Raw genomic sequence first — 17410 nt, forward strand, 5'->3', positions numbered from 1 at the left:
AGTGCACCCAAAATTCCTTAAAAAATGATCACACAAAGCTTGAGTACGCCAGTGGGGTTTCTGATGCACGTCTTCTAATCTTTTCCTAGTAAGCACATTTTATTAAGTAATTGTCTTCCATGTAGAAGTTTCTATTTCCCTGATTTATCTTGTTCATTTCCTATCTTGTTTAATTCTTTTTTCTCGGCTTCCCTAAACTTTGGAATTTCCAGTTTTTCCTCGTTTGGAGTGAATATTAAACTAACTCTTTCAGCTCCATTTTCTGCTGCATCCTTAGCTTTGTGATCTGCCCCCAGTTTGCCCAGTTTGCCTCTCCTTTGGCCCGGGCCGGGTTCCCCCCGCCCGCAGCGGCTGGGAGCAGCCGAGAGCCCCGCGCTGCCCATGCCGACCTGGCCCGGCTCCATGGCCGCTGCTGCCGCGGGCTGCGAGGGCTGCGGGAACGGGGCACCGAGGGTGTGGCTGCTGCTGGGGGAGGAGGAGGAGGGAGGGAAGGGCAGGGATGGAGGGGGAGGAGGAGGAGAAGGAATGGAAGGGGCGGGATGGAAGAGGAGCAGGAGGTGGGGATAAGACAGGGGAGGAGGAGGAGGGGGGATGGAAGAGGAGGAGCGGGAGGAGAAAGAGCAGGGAAGGAGGCAGGGTTAGGAGGGAGGAGGAGAAGGAGGTGGAGATAAGACGGAGGAGGAGCGGGAGGAAGAGGAGGGACAAGGGCGGATCAAGGTTGAGCTGAGGCAGCCACGCGGTCTCGATCCCTGCCTGAATTCGCAGCCCCCACCTGTGGGATCATCGCCCCCCCCATGGCGCAGGTGAGCGGGGAGGGGGAGCCCGGCCCGGATATCCCGGGGGGTCCCTGGGTTGTGTTTTTGGGGGGATGTTTGGAGAATGAAGAAGTCCAAGGCTGAGCGGAAAAGGCCCCTCGGGGGGACATCGGGGGGTGGCGGTGGCGGCTGCCGGCAGAGGCAGCCTGGAGGAGCAGAGCCCTGTGTGCCCCAGGAGGCCAAAGTGGGGAGGCCAGAGAGGGGGGAGCGCCGCCATTGGCGGGAGCCTCAAGAGCCTGGAGAGGGGCAGGGGGGACTCCTTGGAGCCGCTGCAGCGCAGAGCAGAGAATGAGGGGAGAAGGGAGCCCGGGAGCCCAAAGAGCCCCGGCATCCCGAAATGGGGAGAGCCAAGAGGGGGCAGTGCGTCCCCGGGTGTGCCCTGGGGGGATCTCGTTGCCCTTGCCTGTGGCACGGAGGCAAATCCCATGCTGTCCTTGTCCTTCCTCGCCCAGAGCAGGAGCTGAGCATGGAGAGCAGGGAGGACAAATGCCCGTGGCAGAACCTGGTGGCAGAGGCCGTTTTGAGCGGCTCCACGGCGCAGGAAGCCAACGGGGAGGAAAAGGCCCGGAGATGCCGCACGAGGAGGGGCTGCAAACGCAGATGGCGGGGATGTGAGGGGGAAAGAGCCAGCCTGGGCCGGGAAGGCGGCCGGAGATGGAGCCAGAGCTCGGAGCTGGTGCTCTATGAGCAGCTCCATGATGGGGAGAAGCCCCACACGTGCGTGGAGTGTGGGAAGAGCTTCAGGTGGAACTGCCACCTGATCGTGCACCAGAGGATCCACACTGGGGAACGGCCCTACGAGTGTGGGGAGTGTGGGAAGAGCTTCAGCCAGAGCTCCAGCCTGATCGTGCACCAGAGGAGCCACACTGGGGAGAGGCCCTATGAGTGCTCCAAGTGTGGGAAGAGGTTTCAGACCAGCTCCAGTCTCCTCCAGCACTATCAGAGTCACACAGAGGAGAGGCCCTTCCAATGCCCCGACTGTGGGAAGGGATTCAAGCGCAACTGCAACCTCGTCAGGCACCAGAGCACCCACACAGGGGAGAGGCCCTACGAGTGTGATAAATGCAGGAAGAGGTTTCAGACCAGCTCCAATCTCCTCCTGCACTATCGGATTCACACAGAGGAGAGGCCATTCCGCTGCCCAGACTGTGGGAAGGGATTCCAGCGCAACTCTGACCTCGTCACCCACCGGCGCATCCACACAGGGGAGAGGCCCTACGAGTGTCCCCAGTGTGGGAAGAGCTTCTCCAGCAGCTCTCACTTGACCCGACACCAACGGAGGCACCGGTAAGGGAAGCCCTGCGAGTGCCCCGAGTGCGGGAAGAGCTTCGTGCGCTGCTGCAGCTCCATCCCCCACTGGAGGAGGCACTTTGGGCACAGCCCTGGTCACTCACATTCCCTGTGATCCATGTTGGGAACACACCTGGCTGCTTCTCCTTTGGTTTGGCCTGAATTTTTTTCTCTTCTCCATCTCTCTCTACTCCAGAAGCCAAGAGGGATGGATCTGTCCCCTCAAAACCACTCAAATCCCACTGAAAATAACTGAATTTTAACCCAAAAAGGCTCAATCCTACCTCAAATTCCTTGTTCCCTCCTCAAAAAACTCAATCCCATGCCAAACTCAATCCATTCCACAGCCACCAGGGTGAGATGGGGTTCGAAGGGGATTGGGAGAAGTGGGATCCCAATTTGGAGCAGTGGGATAGCGATTGTGTGGGCCTGGGTGTGTGGGATGTATTTGATAGCAAATAAAACTTTCAGAGTTACTGATTCTGTCCCGTTTATTTTCAGTCAGTTCTGTTTGCAGAGTGCCACCTTCTCAGCTGATTCAATTCCTATAAAAATCCCATTTTTTAAATCATCTATCCCAAACAATCCAAAAACCAATATCAAAATAAAACCACCTGCACACAATTAATGTTTTAAAAATAATTTTAATTTTTCAAGAGTACTTAAGGATGTTATTAAAGTTTAATTGTTTGGTTGAAATGTCTGAGAAATTGTAGTGGTGTTTGGTTTTGTGTTTATATATTTGTAATATGAATTATTTAACTAAGAGGTGTTAGATTGCTTGGTAGTTTCTTTAGATTTTTTTATCTAAAGTACATTAGTCATCGAGTTAAAACTTTCAAAAGGTATTTCTTGATATATAATTTGTTTATTTATATGCATTGGTAATATTATAGTAATAGTTGTTGGTTTGGTTTGACTCATAGTTGGAGTATTGTAAAGAAGACATGAGATTTTCATATTTTATTTTTATTATAATTTATTTAATTTCAATTATTATTTCTTTGTTTATAATTTTATTGCAATTTTTTGAGAGGATAGGAAGGAAGTTCAAGGGCAGGAAGATTTTTTCCTGGCTGGGAACTGGAATTCCAGACCCTGGGAATGTGTGCAGGACCCCCCAGACTGGGATCAAATACGGACTGGGATCAAATATGGGCTGGGATCACATGGATGGGGATCGTGTGGATCAGAACCCTCCAGACCAGGATAGCCTGGAGTGGGATCAAATATGGACTGGGACTGTATGGACTGGGATCCCAGGGACTGGGATCATATGGATCAGGACCACACAGACTGGGATCAAATATGGGCTGGGACTGTTTTTTAAAGTAACTTTGTTCTATAGTTTTTATTTCTGTTGTTAATTAAGCTCAGTGAAATAGCTGCTTGTGTTAAACTGCCTGCTTGGATGGGTGTAGAGGGCTTTTTGGATAATTGGTTAGCTGAGAAAGGACATTTCGATGTGATACCAATGGATAAGGATAGGGGAAACAAGCTGGGAACTAAGCAACCAGTGTCCAATCACTGACAAAGGTCACAGTGACCTTCTCTGAAACGGGAAGACGGGGGAGAAAATCGCTTGCCAGAAAATGTAGTTATCTTAGGTAGAGAAGCTAGAAGAATGCAAACATAGAAGCAAAATAATTATTAGAAGATAGAAGTAGGTGTGGTTGATCCAAGGGTGCTTTAACCAATAATGAGCTCAGCTTTTGCAATATGTATAAACTTCATTAACACCAATATAAATATGTGTGAGTTTTCAATAAACTTCGAGATTTGCCATTCACGCGTATAGTGTGTTGCATTTCTCCCGCCGTTCACGACAGATGGGATAAAATCCAATGCACACAGGATGAGGACACCTGTACAGATCTGCCAACTATCAGCACTCCCCGTCTGAAGGCAGAGTGCACCAAGACCCAAAACTGGAGGTGATAAAGAGAAGGAGCCAAAACCACAGCCAAGAAACACACATGCTCTGAAAAGGCAGACCCAAGGAGGGGCCATGTAAAATCATTCCTGGAATATGTAAAGTAGTTTATGGATATGCATGAGTGTCTATGAATATGCACCAGGCTGATGTAAGGGGAAAGGTATTTCCACTCTCCTGTGGAAATGTAAAAAGTTTAATAAGGGACAATGGGAGACCAGGACCATGGAGCAAAGGTTATTACGGCCGGGTGCATCTTGGCACTCAGCCAGGAGCACCCTGTTACCTTCAGGGATCCCCTGAAATACCTTTCCCCTTACATCAGCCTGGTGCATATTCATAGACCCTCATGCATAGTAAACTTTTCCCCAAAACTAGTTTCATGTTCTGAGAATTGTTTAGCAAGGCTCTTCCTTGGATCTGCCTTTTCGGAGCATGCAGATTCCTTGGTTGTGGTTTTAGTCCATTCTTATCACCTCCAGTTTTTGGGCTTTGGTCCACTCTGACTCTGTGAAATTGAGGTTTTGGGATTTTTAGTATGTTGTGGATGGAAGCAAAATGGAGGGCACAGTGTTTTGTCCTGGGTTTCTTCTTCATGCTTCTTCCTTCTTCTTCATGGGTTTGGGTGGCTTTTTGTAATTGGGCAGAAATTCCACATTGCAGGCTCTTTGGGATCAGTTATTAGGTTAAAAGGGAAAATAATCTAGGTGTCAGTTCCTAATTGGATAGTTTAGTCTTAAAAGACCTTGGAACAAGAGATTGTTGGCCATTTTGTGCCTTCTAATGAAAAGCTGCTGAACTCCCAGTAATGAGGCTGTTTTACTGATAAGAAATAATAAACACTTGAGTCTGAACATGAATTACTGTCTCAAGTGCCTTCAATCCAGAGCCAGTGAAAGCAACAACTGGTACCCCACAGCTTGAGGTAGTGCCAAGGCAGAACTTGTTCATGCTCTTTTCCCCTGGTGATTTTCTACTCCCGTCCAGACTCTGATAGCAAAGCCGTGCTGGTGACAAAAGATTGACCTTGGCATCCTGGGGCACTTTCTGGGTGGGTGTTTGAATCTGCTTTTCCAGGCCTCGGGCTGAGCAGGGTGAGGCCGAGGCCTGGGCCCCTCCAGGCGGCGCCGGGAGCGCCCGGGGCAGCGGCGAGGGGCGGCCCTGAGGGGCGGCACAGGGGGCATTTCCCCCGAGCGGGCAGGCGGGCGGGCGGCGGGGAAAGGCGCCCTGGGCACAAGGGCAGGCACAAGGGCCCCGGCTCTCTGCAGTGCGGGCGGCCCAGCGCCGATCGCTGCTCCCGGAGCCGCTGCCAGGGCCGGGTCTCCTCCCCGCCGCTGACCCTGCACCTGCAGCGCTGCCTCCGCCTCTGCCGGGCTCCCCGGCACGGACGGCAAGGACGTGGACACGCTGCAGCAGGGGCCCAGCAGGGACACCCAGATGGTGCCGGGGCTGCAGCTCCTCTCCTGCAAGGAAAGGCTGACACAGCTCGGCTTCTTCAGCCTGGGAAAGAGACCCAGCCTTGATCCAGCTGCGGCCTTCCAGTACCTGAGGGCAACACACAAGAAAGCTGGACAGGGACTTTGTATGAGGGCAGGCAAGGACAGGACAAGGGAGCATGGATCCAAATGGAGAGAGATTAGGTTTAGGTAAGGGATTCAGAAAAAAGACTCTCCTGGAACAGGTTGCCCAGAGAAGGTGGGCATGTCCCGTCCCTGACAGTGTTCAAGGCCAGGCTGCATGGAGCTCTAGACAAGCCGGTCCAGTGCAAGGGATCCCCAGCCACAGCAGGAGAGTTGCAGCCATGGGATTTTCCAGATCCCTTCCAAGCCAAACCATGCCATGACTCCATGATTCTGGGATACTTCCCCTCCTCATCCTCTGGCAGAAAAAGAAACTTGGCCCCAAGTTCCACACTGCAGACCATGTCTTTTGACAGCCTGCAACTGTGTCAACAGAGACAGAGATGACATTACTGACATGATTTCCCTTTTCTACTTGAAAAGTAAATGCTCTGCTCCTGTCCACTCTGGCAAAATTGTCACAAGAGGCAATTGTTCCCCATGAAATGCTTGGCCTCATGCAAAGATGAAAGAAGCCAGAAGCCAACAGTCTTCGTTATTGCTACATTGTTTTCTTTGGTTACTTCTCTAATAGGAATGACTTTGGGGTGTGATTTGTTTGTTTCTCTCTTTCGTTCCTTGGGGCGCGCGGCAGCTCCTCCGTTGGGTTCGCGGGGGCAACGGAGGAACGGCCGCGAGCTCCGGCGGCTCCGCAGCAGCAGCAGCAGCAGCAGCAGCAGCGCTTCTCTCGATCGGTTTTCCGCTTGACTTTTCACTCGCTCCCCATCCCCTTCTCCCTCTCACACTCACTCTACTCCCGTACCGTGCCGTTCCGTCCGTGTTCCGCCTCTCCCAGCCCGGCTGATGCCGCGTCCCGCAAGGCGCCCCTCGGCGGGGCCGCCCCGTGCCCGCCCCTGCCCGGCCCGCCGTGGTTCCGCCTCGGCCGGGCTCTCTCCGTCCTGGCTGTGGCGCCGCTGGAGGAGCCGCTCGCTCTGGTGCTGGCGGAGCAGCGCGGGCTTTTGGCCGCGCCTGGCGCGGGCTCTGGCCCAGCCCCGGCCAAGGCCCCGGCCCCGAAGCCCCTGCCGCGGTTCCGCCCGCGGCCGCCCCGCTGCCGCCCGGCTCCCGCCGCGTGGCCGACAGCGTGGCCGGCAGCTGCCCCGCTCCGAGCTCCGCCGCTCGCCAGGTCGGCCGCCGGCCCCGAGCCACCGCAGCCTGGGGCGGCTCGGCAAGCAGCAGCGCGCCGGGCGGGCGGGTGCCCCGGGCAGAAGAGCGGCAGCGCGGTGCCGCCCGCACGGGCGGAGAGGCCTCCCCTAGAGCAGCTCTAGCGGCAGGGCCCGCTGCTGGGCAGCGGCGGCTGCGGCAGCGTTTACTCCGGTCCCCGCCTCACCGATTGCGCCCCGGGAAGAGACGGGGCGGGCTCGGAGGGCGGCGGCGGGCGGCGGGCGATGAGCTCAGCCCGCCGCTGGCCTTGGCTCGCAGGCGGCCATCAAGCGAGTGTCTCGGGAGCGCATCTCGGAGTGGGCGCGGCTGGGGAGTGAGCGGGGCCAGCGGGAGGAGCCGGCGGGGCGTGCCGGGCGGGGCTGAGGCGAGGCCCGGCAGGGCGGCAGCCGGAACGCTGCGAGGGCAGCGAGCGTGGAGTGAGCAGGGGCCGCGCAGCGCCCCGGGCCGGGCCATGGCGAGCCGCGGCGGGGCCGGGCAGGGGCTGCCCAAGGTGCGGCGCAGCTTCGGCCCCGCTGACGGCATCGCGGTCCCCCCGCAGTGCAAGGGCGCCCTTGTGCCCCTGGAGCTGGCGCTGCTGTGGATGGTGTCACGGCCTGGCTTCCCCGGCGTCGTGAGGCTCCTGGACTGGTTCGAGGTGCCCGAGGGCTTCGCGCTGCTCATGGAGCGTCCGCAGCGCTGTCAGCGCCTCTGGTACTTCCTGCACGAGCGGCGGTTCCTGACGGAGCCCGTGGGGCGGGGGCTGTTCCGCCAGGTGCTGGAGGCCATGGGGCACTGCAGCAGCCGCGGCGTCCTGCACCGCCACATCAAGGCTGAGAACGACCTCGTCGACCTGGCCACAGGCGAGGCGAAGCTCATCAACTTCGGCTGCGGCACGATCCTCCAGGACACGTTCTACACCCGGATGTCAGGTGAGCCCAAAGCCGGGGCCCAGCCGGGCAGTGGAGTTCCTCCCTTGGCTGGCAGAGGGGGAAGAGGGGGGGAAGGAAGGAGGCAAGGAAGGAGGGGGAATCCATCTTCAGCCAGCTGCAGCCAAGTTGCTTTTTGGCAGGGCAGGGCCTGGCTGTTGTGGAACGGGAGCTGGCTGGGAGGGAGGGAGCAGCATGGGCCTGATGAGCTGCGCCCGTGTCCCATAAGAACGCCGGAGTACAGCCCACCGGAGTGGATCCTCTCTGGCTGCTACCATGGCCAGCCAGCCACCATCTGGTCCCTGGGCATCCTGCTCTATGAGCTGCTCTGTGGGCACCTTCCTTTCCACACCAACGAGGACATCGTCCAGGGCCAGCTCTTCTTCCTGCCCCGGGTGTCTCAAGGTGGGGATGCGCCTTCAAGGCACGAGGGGAAGAACGGGGTTGGGAGGGGCAGCTGGCACATAAGCGTCCTGCTCTTGCAGCTGGTGAGGAGGTGCATCTCCTGGGCTTAGCTGGAGGAGGTGGCACCTGTGCCTCTGTGCTGGTGTCCTCCGCAAGAGAGGATCGATAGGAAGCTTTTGGCTGCAGCTCTGAGCACTCCTGGTGTGGCCTGGGCACTGTGGAATGTGGGAGAGCATGGACAGGAGCCTTGTCCCGCTGAGCGGCGGTTTCTGGTTTCTCTCCGCAGAGTGCCAACACCTCATCAGGTGGTGTTTATGCATGGAGCCCACAGACAGGCCAGCCCTGGAGGACTTTTTTGAGCATTCTTGGCTGCAGGAGCCCTGCCTGGCCCAGGAGACAGCAGAGATGCCTCCCTGTGCACAGTAGGATCCAGGAGGCCAGCAAGCAGCAGCGGCACGCGTCTCGTGGCGCTGGAAGAAAACCCCGGAGCGTTTCCCTGCGGCCGCGGCGCGGAGGAGAGAGCGCAGCCGAGGAGATGCTGCTTCTGCTGGTCCCCGCGAGCTGTGGAGGCAGCGGCTCCGTGCTGCCCGTCCCATTGGAGAAGTGGTGGCAGTGCGGTGAAGGTGCCACAGACTGGGACAGGGGAAACATCCCCCTGCAGCTCAATGGCATCGTGATGTCCCCGCAAGCCGGGGCACAGCTGGCACGTTCTTCTGGAGCACGACGTGGAGCTGGGAACACCATCCTGGAGCTGGCCGCTGGCAGGGCAGAGCCGATTGGCTTTGGCTGCGGCCCCTGCCTGGAGGACACGCTCTGCGCCCCGATGGAATCAAGATGAGTCCCCAGCTGGCGCAGGGGCGGGGGGATGCTGGTGCTCCCAGGCACGGCAGGGCTCGGCCTGGCCACGCGCCGGAGGTTCCCCGCTCGGCGGTGCTGGGGAATATTAATTTTCCCTCCGGCCGCCGAGCTGCTTTTTGGCAGGACAGGGGATGGATGTTGTGGAAGGGGAGCCGGCTCCTGGCCTTGCTGACAGCTTCTGCCAGCCAGCCTGGCACGGGCTGAGGCGGGGGCAGCCAGCCTGACAAAAGCATCCATCCATGTGGATGGGGCGGCAGAGAGGGACGGGTTCCCAAGCCGTGCCCCAGCTGGTCTGCTCTGCAGGCCCTTGAGGAAGGGGTGCGTTTATGGGCAGGAAAGGTGGGGATTTTCCCCACCCGTGGACAGGTTTAATTCTCACATGGAGTGGTCAGACCCTCCTCAGGCCCATGAAACGGTGACAGGCTTTGTGCTTTTTCTTGTTTCCAGGTCTTGTTTTGAATTGACTTTCATGCAATTGTTCTTTGTTTTTCCCAGGAGGATTACACCTGGTGCCCGGACCGGACGGGGAAGCGCCTGCAGCGTCCGTGGAGCGCGTCCATTGCCAGCGCTGCCCCAGGGGCCACGGTCTGCAGGGACAGCCCCTTCCAGAAGGACGAGGACCTGGTTTGGGATCGGCTCCTCTCCTGGCAGCAGCTCTGCAGAGGTGGGCACCCGGCTCCACAGCTCGGCTGGCAGAAGGGCTCCGGGCAGGCGGCAGCGGGCACACGGGCATCCCGCTCTTGCAGCTGCTGAGGAGGTTGCTGTGCCGGGATTAAGCAGAGGAGGTGGAACGTGGCCTGCCCCGCTGCCCTTCTCTAAAAACAGAGAATGGGTTGGGAGGTTTGGGCTCTGAGCACAGCCAGCAGCCTGGCCCGGGCACAGGCCATGGCGGGACAGGGGGACAGGAGCCTGCTGCCACTGACCGTGGCTCTCTGGTTTCTCTCCGCAGGCTGCCAGCACCTCATGCCATGGGAACGGCACCGCTCGGCCTGCCAGCCTGGGAGGGCTGGAGGGCGGCCGGTGTTCATTTGCTGTCAAAAATAAATTGGGGTTTTTTGTCATTGTCATCATTGGAGCGTTTCTTTCCTCCTTTTCCAAGCTCTTGGCCTCCCTTCCTCCAGGGTAATCTTTTTTCTCCTTCCTCAACCGCTTGATGGCATTTGGCAGGGGGGGTTAAGCAACATGAAAAATTCATCAACAGCTCCCGTTGCCAACTGCAGCAGCCCCTTCAAGAGCCCTGAGCTTCCACCAAGGTCAGTGTGTGCCTTGCAAAAGGAAGTGCTTTGCAGTGATGGGGTTGTTGCCCTGCTGCAAAAGCTGGGAGGAAATCAGAAATGGAAAAATGCCAATTTGGCTCAACCACCTCCCAGGTTCTTCATCTTTTCCCTCTTCTCCATGATAGGCAGGCAGGGCTGGACTCCAGCAAGGTTCAAGTTCTTGGGGCTCTCTGGCATCAAAGGGATCAAGGAAACTCTTGTACGCAGGGACTACAACAGGGCTACTTGTCAGAACCCAGGAAATTCCTCTGGCTGCCCTGTAGGACTCGAGCCCCTGCCCAGGGGGCTCAGAGACCCTGGCACAGAGCCCAAGACCCCTGTGCCTTTGATTTAGCCCTTGGACAAAACAACCTTACATGAAGAATTGCGAGCCATGACAGTTTCAGTAGAATGATAGTGAATTTATCCCAGGGTGAAAAATAGATTGTTGGGGTTTCTAGAATGGGGCCTCAGGGGCCAAGATGGTGGAATCTGGGCGTGTCCAGCCTTTCTCCTTCTTCTTGGCCTCCATCTTCTGCTGTGATGGTGGCACTTTTAGATTGGTTTAGAGTAGAAGCTCACTGTCTAACATAGGTGATAGGTATTGGAAAGTAATTGTAAATATTGTACAGGTAGTTTTTAGGATAAAAAGATAACACTGCCCCGGGGCAGGCAGAGTGCCTTAGACTGTCTTGCTGAGCGGACCTTGGCAGGACAGGAGAAAGAATTTTATAGATAAGATACAAGAAACAACCTTGAGAGCCAGAAATGAAGAGCTCTGACTCCTTCTTCGAGCGCCGGGCTGGGAAAAGAGACTTTGGAACTTATCTCGGGCTCACTCTGACCAGCCAGAGACCCCGAGAGCATGAGTCCATAAGACGAAATACTGAAGGATTGGCTCCAAAACATAAATATCCTTGTTGGCCGTGTCTTCTTGACCAAGAAATCCTTCAAAGCTCTTGTAACTACAAGTCTTGCGGCCCTGTGAGCCATGCGGTGCAGATGGGAGCCAAACTCACCCTTCCTGTCTATGGAGAAGAGAAGAAAAAGCAATGGCATCATCTGAAAAACTCAGAGGTCCGCTCTCTAGCTCCTTCCAAACTCCTTCAAATCGCCCAAAGTGCGATTTAGCTACAAATAGGTGTCAAGGACTCTTAGTGCTGGCTCTTGGACTCCAGAGCAGCTGCTTTAGAATCTTTCACAGAACCCTGTGCAGTTCTGTAGTGCCAGAAATGGATCATTTGAAGAAACTTTCCCAACTGACTTGCATGGAGGTTTGTTTGAAGGGTATTTGAGGAGAAAGGCTCCCGGCAGAGCTCTGGGCTTTGGCCTAGCTGTGTCCCCTGCTGATTGTCAAGTGTGCCATCAGCTGCAGGGCTTTCTGGGCTAAAACTATCATCAAGTCACTGGGACTTGCTATTTTTGGCCTCTAAAAGCTGGAGCCACTTTCGGGGCAAATTTGGAGACCTCATCTCTGGGTGGATGGAGCAGCCAGGATTTTCCCAGTTGCTGGGAATGGTTCTCCAGGCCCTGGGTGTAAAACGGGGCTGCCCAGCAAGTGCGGATCTGCAAGATGATAAACAATTGTCTTGGTTTGAAAAGAGAGGTGTCTGCTAAGGAAGGCAGAAGCCTTCTCTGAAATGGAAAATGTCAATCCCCTCCCTTCAAATGATTCTCATTTAGAAATTCAAATGCTCTCAGGGAAAGATATGGGGATAGGACTGAGCCCGCAGAACCGGGCAGCGTTTGCTGATGCTCTGAGCCCTTGCTAAAGATCCTGTGCAGGCTGTCTCAGACACCTGGGGCCAGGGATTCCTTCCAAGCTGGGCCACTTTGGCTGGGCCGGGGGCGGCCCCGGGGCAGAAGGCAGTGTGTGCAAGGGCCCTGGGTGGCACGCTGCAGCACGGTCACCGTGCCATGGAACGGAAGCCGGTGTCCAAGGCCCCTTTGTGACACGTGGGAAATAGAAGCTTGCCCGGCTGCTGGCAACACGCAACGGGGCACAACGGGACAGAGCGGTGCCGTGAGGAGCCCCCACACAGCGCACTCGCTCCCGTCTGACCCGGAGCTTCTCCGCGGCGCTGTTCCTGCAGCTGAGCTCGAGGCCAGAGCACAGGACTCGCTGACCCGTGGCCTTCCTGAGGCTTCTATTCTGCAGCTGCCCTCAAGGGCAGAGCGTGGGACTTGGTGCCCCGGAGCTTTCCCAAGGCATCTCTCCTGCAAGGAGCTCCAGGCACAGCCATGGAGCAGAGACCCCCGAGAGTGCCCAAGCTGGCCTGGGTGGAGGAGGAGGAGGAGGAAGAAGGCCCTGGAGCTGCCCCAGCACAGGAAACAGAAGAGGTGGTGCCGTTCCATCCACCGCAGGAGGGTGAGTGGCAGAGCTGGGCTGCAGGGCTGGAGCCTGTGCCAATTGGCACTATGCCATGCCATGCCATGCCATGCCATGCCATGCCATGCCATGCCATGCCATCCCCTGGGGAAATGCCCATGGACAGGAGGGAAGAGGGCCTGGGCAGACACCCCGCAGTGGCCGTGCTCCAACCCCTGGGGCATCCCGGGGCTCTCCCTGCCTGGGCAGCGCAGGGCTGGGCTCTGTTCTCCGGCCTCTCCCGCAGCCCCTCAGCTCTGGCTGCGCTCGCTCTTTGCCAGATGCAGCCCTGGAGCGCACACAAGAGCAGGAATCCAGCCGTGGCCGCTTCCGCAGAACAGCGCAGGTACCTGCAGCCACCCCCACCTGGGCTGGGCCTGCTGTCCCTGCTCAGCCCAGCACCGTGTGTGCAGCACTCCTTGCAACATCCCCGGCCTCTTGCCCTTCTCCTACAGCTCGTCTGCGACTTTATCCGGAGCATTGGGCAGGAAGAGACCAGCACCATGGGCACTGGGCTCAGAGCTCACTCAGAGCTCCTCAGTCATGAGACCAGTGCCGCCCTGCTGGATTTGCTCCTGGAGAAGGGTGTTGCCAGGCCAGAACAAGTAAGCAGCCTGGGGCCAGGCTAAAATTCCCCCATGAGTTCCGTGGCTTCCCCAGCCACGCCTGCTGGTCCCTGGGAGCCTTTGAGGCCATGGCAGTGCGCTGGCAAGGGAAGCACTTCTCTGGGGACCCTGGGGACATCGCTCCCTCTGGCAGCTTTCCAAGTCTCCCCATGCCTTCTCCAGGTGCCCGCCCTGGTGAGGTCCATTCACCGATGGCTCCTGGCCAATGATTCTGCTGAGCACAGGCTGGACAAGGCCCTGCTGAATCTCACCAGAGCACACCCGGGTGAGGCAGTGGTGACGCTCCTGCGTGCGGCCCCGTCCTGTGACAGGTATGGGGCCCACCTGCCCAGAGGGCTCAGGCCTCCCCAGCCCATCACCCTGTACCGCCTGGCCCAGGTGTCTGAGCAACAGAGAGTTCCAGGGCCCTCTGGCTGCTGCCTTTCCCAGCCCTGGCACGTCAGCCCCCAAGCCTGCTGCCATGCTCCCTTGCCGTCCCTCAGGGGCCTGTCCCCACAGGGCTGGGCTGCCTGGCTGCTGCTGGCCAGGCCCAGTGGGCAGAGGCAGAGCCGGCACTCAGCCCGGGCCCCTAGGGATGCCCAGGCCACGGTGCTGTGTCTGAGACCCCCCTGAGACAGAGCTCTAACCCCTCAGAGCTGCCATCTCCATGTGGAAGACCATCATGTGCTCGTCCAGGACTGCGGAGCCAGTGCTGCTGATCCTCCTGGATGTGCTGGGCAGCTGGCCAGAGCGCAGCACGTGCACCTCCGATGGGGACAAAACGGGTGTCTTTGGCCTGGCTGTGAGTTTCTGCAAGTGGCCTTTGCTGGCCCCAAGGCCGCTTCTCCAGCAGCTCTCCATCCTCCTTCCCCCACTGCATCTCCCTGCCTCAGGCTCTGGCCTCAAACCTGGCCCAGGGGCAGCCTCAGGCCCACCAGGCCCCGTGCTCCCCTCTCCAAGGTCTCTGCGGGCCTCTCCCTGCCCTGCTCGGGCCCTGCCCCAGGGACACCTGGGCACTGAGCGCTGTCTCGGGGGGCTTTGTCCCTTGCAGGCAACCGTGGTGATGTGGAAGATGCTCCAGGAGCCCCATGTGCCACGTGTAGTGATGTCGTATTTCCCCCAGCTATTTGTGCATCTGCTCTTCCAAGTGTTCTTCAGCACAGAAGAGATGCCAGAGGAGGTCGATGCCTTCTGGAAGGAATGCCTGCAAGAGCACGGCCTTGCCACCAGCCCCAACAGGTGCTCCATGCCAGTCCTCCTGTCGCTGCCACGTGGCCTGCCAAGGAGCCAGTGCTGCCAGGGTGACCTGGCCTTTGCTGTGCACACAGGTTTGCAGTGCAGACCCTGAAGTCCCTGCTCTGCCGAAAGCAGTACAAGGAGGTGGTGCTGTCAGTGGAACGCAAGCGTGGCTGGGACACGCTGCTCTGTGCTGACACCCGCCACTATGCCGTGGGTCTGCTGGCCAGGTGAGACTCCCCTTCTCCCCATTGCTCCCGGCATTTGTGCCTTGTGCCCGGGCTGTCCCACACAGTCCCTGTGGCCCTGGGAAACAGGGCCTTGTCACCGAGGGACAGCCAAGCAGACTGGAAAAGGCTGGGAGGGGAGAGAGCACAGGAGGAGACACCTCCTAAAGGGCCCAGGTCCCCTTGCAGGATGGTGGTGAAAGACCAGCAGGCTCTGCCAGCCTGTCCTTGGAGAGATTTGCTCAGGTTCCTGGTCCCTTTTTCACCCTCCTAGGGAGATGCACCATGCTTGTCTTGGGTTGGCTTCCAGTATTGCACTCCACCTCCTTGGGCTGCTCAGCACACAGGAGCCACACTGGGATCTGCCCGCCCTGGTGTTCCTTGTGGAGGTGAGCCGGGTGTGCAGCGCTGCCTGGCTGAGCTGCCTCCCAGCTCTCTGCCCTCTGGGAGCCGCAGCCGCCTGGGACGCTGCCCGCGCCCTGTGCTGCTGCTGCTGCTGCTGCTGCTGCTGCTGCCTGGGCCCAGCCCTGTGTGGCTCCAGGCTCCTGCCGGCCGGCTCCCCCATCACTGGCCTGTGCCTTTCAGCTCCTCCAGTGCCTGGATGCCAGTGAATGTGGTGCCAGTGTTGTGAAGGTCTCTTCAAGGTACCTGCAGAGCGAGTGCAGGGAGAGGCGTCGCCTGGCGCTCAGGGCCCTGCTGGAGCTCATTGATGATCCCTCAATGGTGAGAAGGGGGCAGTGGCTGAAGCTGCACTGGGAACGCAGTCACTTGGCCTGGCCTGGGCTTGGGGCGCTGGGGCAGCTGCTCCCAGCTCTCCTGCCTCCCGCTTCAGCTGCCCGCGTGCTTTGGGACAGGCCTTTGGCCTCTGGGCCCTGCGGCAGCAGGATGGCCTTTCACAGACTTGTGTTCCGCACAGGCCGAAAGAATGTGGAGCCTGACCCAATGCCTCATGGACCTACTGTGCGACAATGATGCAGAGATCGCTGGCATGACCCTCATCACACTCAGCTTTCTATTCCTGCACAAATCACATATTCTGATGTCAACCCCCATTGCCCTGCAGCTGGCTGAGGCGCTCCTGCCACTCTTTGACCACGTAAGGCTCTGTGCCCCCAGCCACAGCCGCTGGCTGCTGCCTGGAAACTGTGTGCCCTGTGCATTTCCAGCCCTGTGCCCAGGGGGGCCTGGAGGAGCCAATGCTGAGCTAGTTTTTCTTTTTTTTTTTTCCTACAGGATAATAGCCAGGTCCAGCTGCTCTCCATCAAACTCTTCCGAGACATGATGGAGTATTTGGAAGAGAGAGAAAACCCTTTGGAAAGCCCTGTGCAACAGAGCTTGCTTGCACTCTTCTTCCATTGCCATGATGAGAATCAGCGTGTGGCAGAGGTGAGGACTCGTGGGCTGCTGCTGTTCCCCTGGCAGGGGGCTCGGCTGCCTCGTGCCCTGCGCCTGCTGGATCGCAGCCTCCTGCAGGCCATGGCACGGGGATGCGGGTGCTGTGCCCTGGGCTGTGGGGCCATCTCCGCGTCCCTGCTGCTCTCCAGGCTTCTCGGGAAGCGCTGCTTTGTGCGCTCAAGTTGATGAAGAGGAGGGATCTCAAGAAGCTGGTGAAGGAGCAGAAACTGTGCAAGTTCAGCGAGTGCCTGGTAAGGAGGGCCTGCAAGGCCCAGCCTCAGGCTGGAGAAGGCCCCTGAGGGCGGCGCTCAGTGTGCGGGCCGGGCAGCTGTGCCCCTGCCCGCTGCGGCAGCCAGAGGCCGCGCGGGCTCCTCTCCAGGCTCCCGAGGGCCCGAGCCGGGTGCCCGTGGAGCCCCGGCCCGGCGGGGCTGCGGGGCGGCTCCGCGGCTCCCCGGGCAGCAGCCGGCCCGCTGCCCCCTCCCCTCGGGAGCCCTTGGCCGGCGGCTGCTGGCCGCGCCTCAGGGCTGTGCGGGCAGGGGAGGCCGGGGCTGGGCGCAGGCAGCGCCCGGCCCAGGGGCTGAGCCCGCGCCAAGCCTTCCCTCCTGCCGCTCTCTGCAGCTGGCAGAGGACAGGAGCCGAGCGGCCGAGCACCTGCGCGGGGCCCTGCGCTACCTGCAGAGCCCACAGGAGCCCCTGCGAGAGGCGGCCATCAGCTTCATGGGTGAGCCACGAGCCCGCGCTCCCTCCCCGGCCCGGCCCGCCGCAGCTCGGCCCCGGCCCCGCCTGCTGCCCCGGCAGCGCCAGCCGGGCCCGGCGCCGTGGAGCCCCGCCTGGGCTGGGCATTGCTGCTGCCGCCCTCTGGCAGCCGTGCCCTGGGGCGGCAGCGTGCGCCAAGGGCCGGGCTGAGCCCTGCCGGGCCAGCAGCCCGTGTGGCCACAGCGCCGGCAGCGCCGCTGGCAGGGAGCTGTGCCGCTGCCGCCGTGACAGGCTCTGTGTTCACAGGCATGGCCGGGCGGCGCCTGAGGGGGCAGCAGCGAGAGCTGCAGCTGATCTGCACTGGTGAGTGAGGGCAGCGGGCTGGCAGCGGGGGCTGCCGGGGGGGAGCTGCAAGCCCTGCCCCGGCTGCGGAGGGCTCTGCTCCCGTGGCCAGAGCACACTGAGCTTTCAGGGCCACGGGGGCCATTGGTGGCCCGCAGCTTCGGCCTGATCGCCTTGCTCCCTGCTCCCTCCTGGCCATGGCAAGAGCCGGCTGGCATGGTCCTTGCTGGGGGCTCTCCTCGGCTCCCCGCAGATCCGGCTCTGACCGTGGCTCTGTTGCTCTCTCTTGCAGCCCTTGA

At 59.2% G+C, this 17410-nt stretch overlaps 1 protein-coding gene across 1 annotated transcript in view; it reads left to right on the forward strand.

Annotated features, from left to right (window-relative positions):
• The first annotated feature begins 1103 nt into the window (after positions 1-1103).
• Positions 1104-17410, forward strand: part of LOC143696088 (uncharacterized) — a 392325-nt gene continuing 376018 nt past the window's right edge. Inside the window, exon 1 of the mRNA XM_077191296.1 lies at positions 1104-1721. Within this exon, the coding sequence (XP_077047411.1) occupies positions 1153-1721 (569 nt within the window). The 5' untranslated portion in view covers positions 1104-1152. The remainder of the gene's footprint in view (positions 1722-17410) is intronic.

This window comes from Agelaius phoeniceus, chromosome 28 (genome assembly GCF_051311805.1).
Source record: "Agelaius phoeniceus isolate bAgePho1 chromosome 28, bAgePho1.hap1, whole genome shotgun sequence".
Lineage (NCBI taxonomy): Eukaryota > Metazoa > Chordata > Aves > Passeriformes > Icteridae > Agelaius > Agelaius phoeniceus.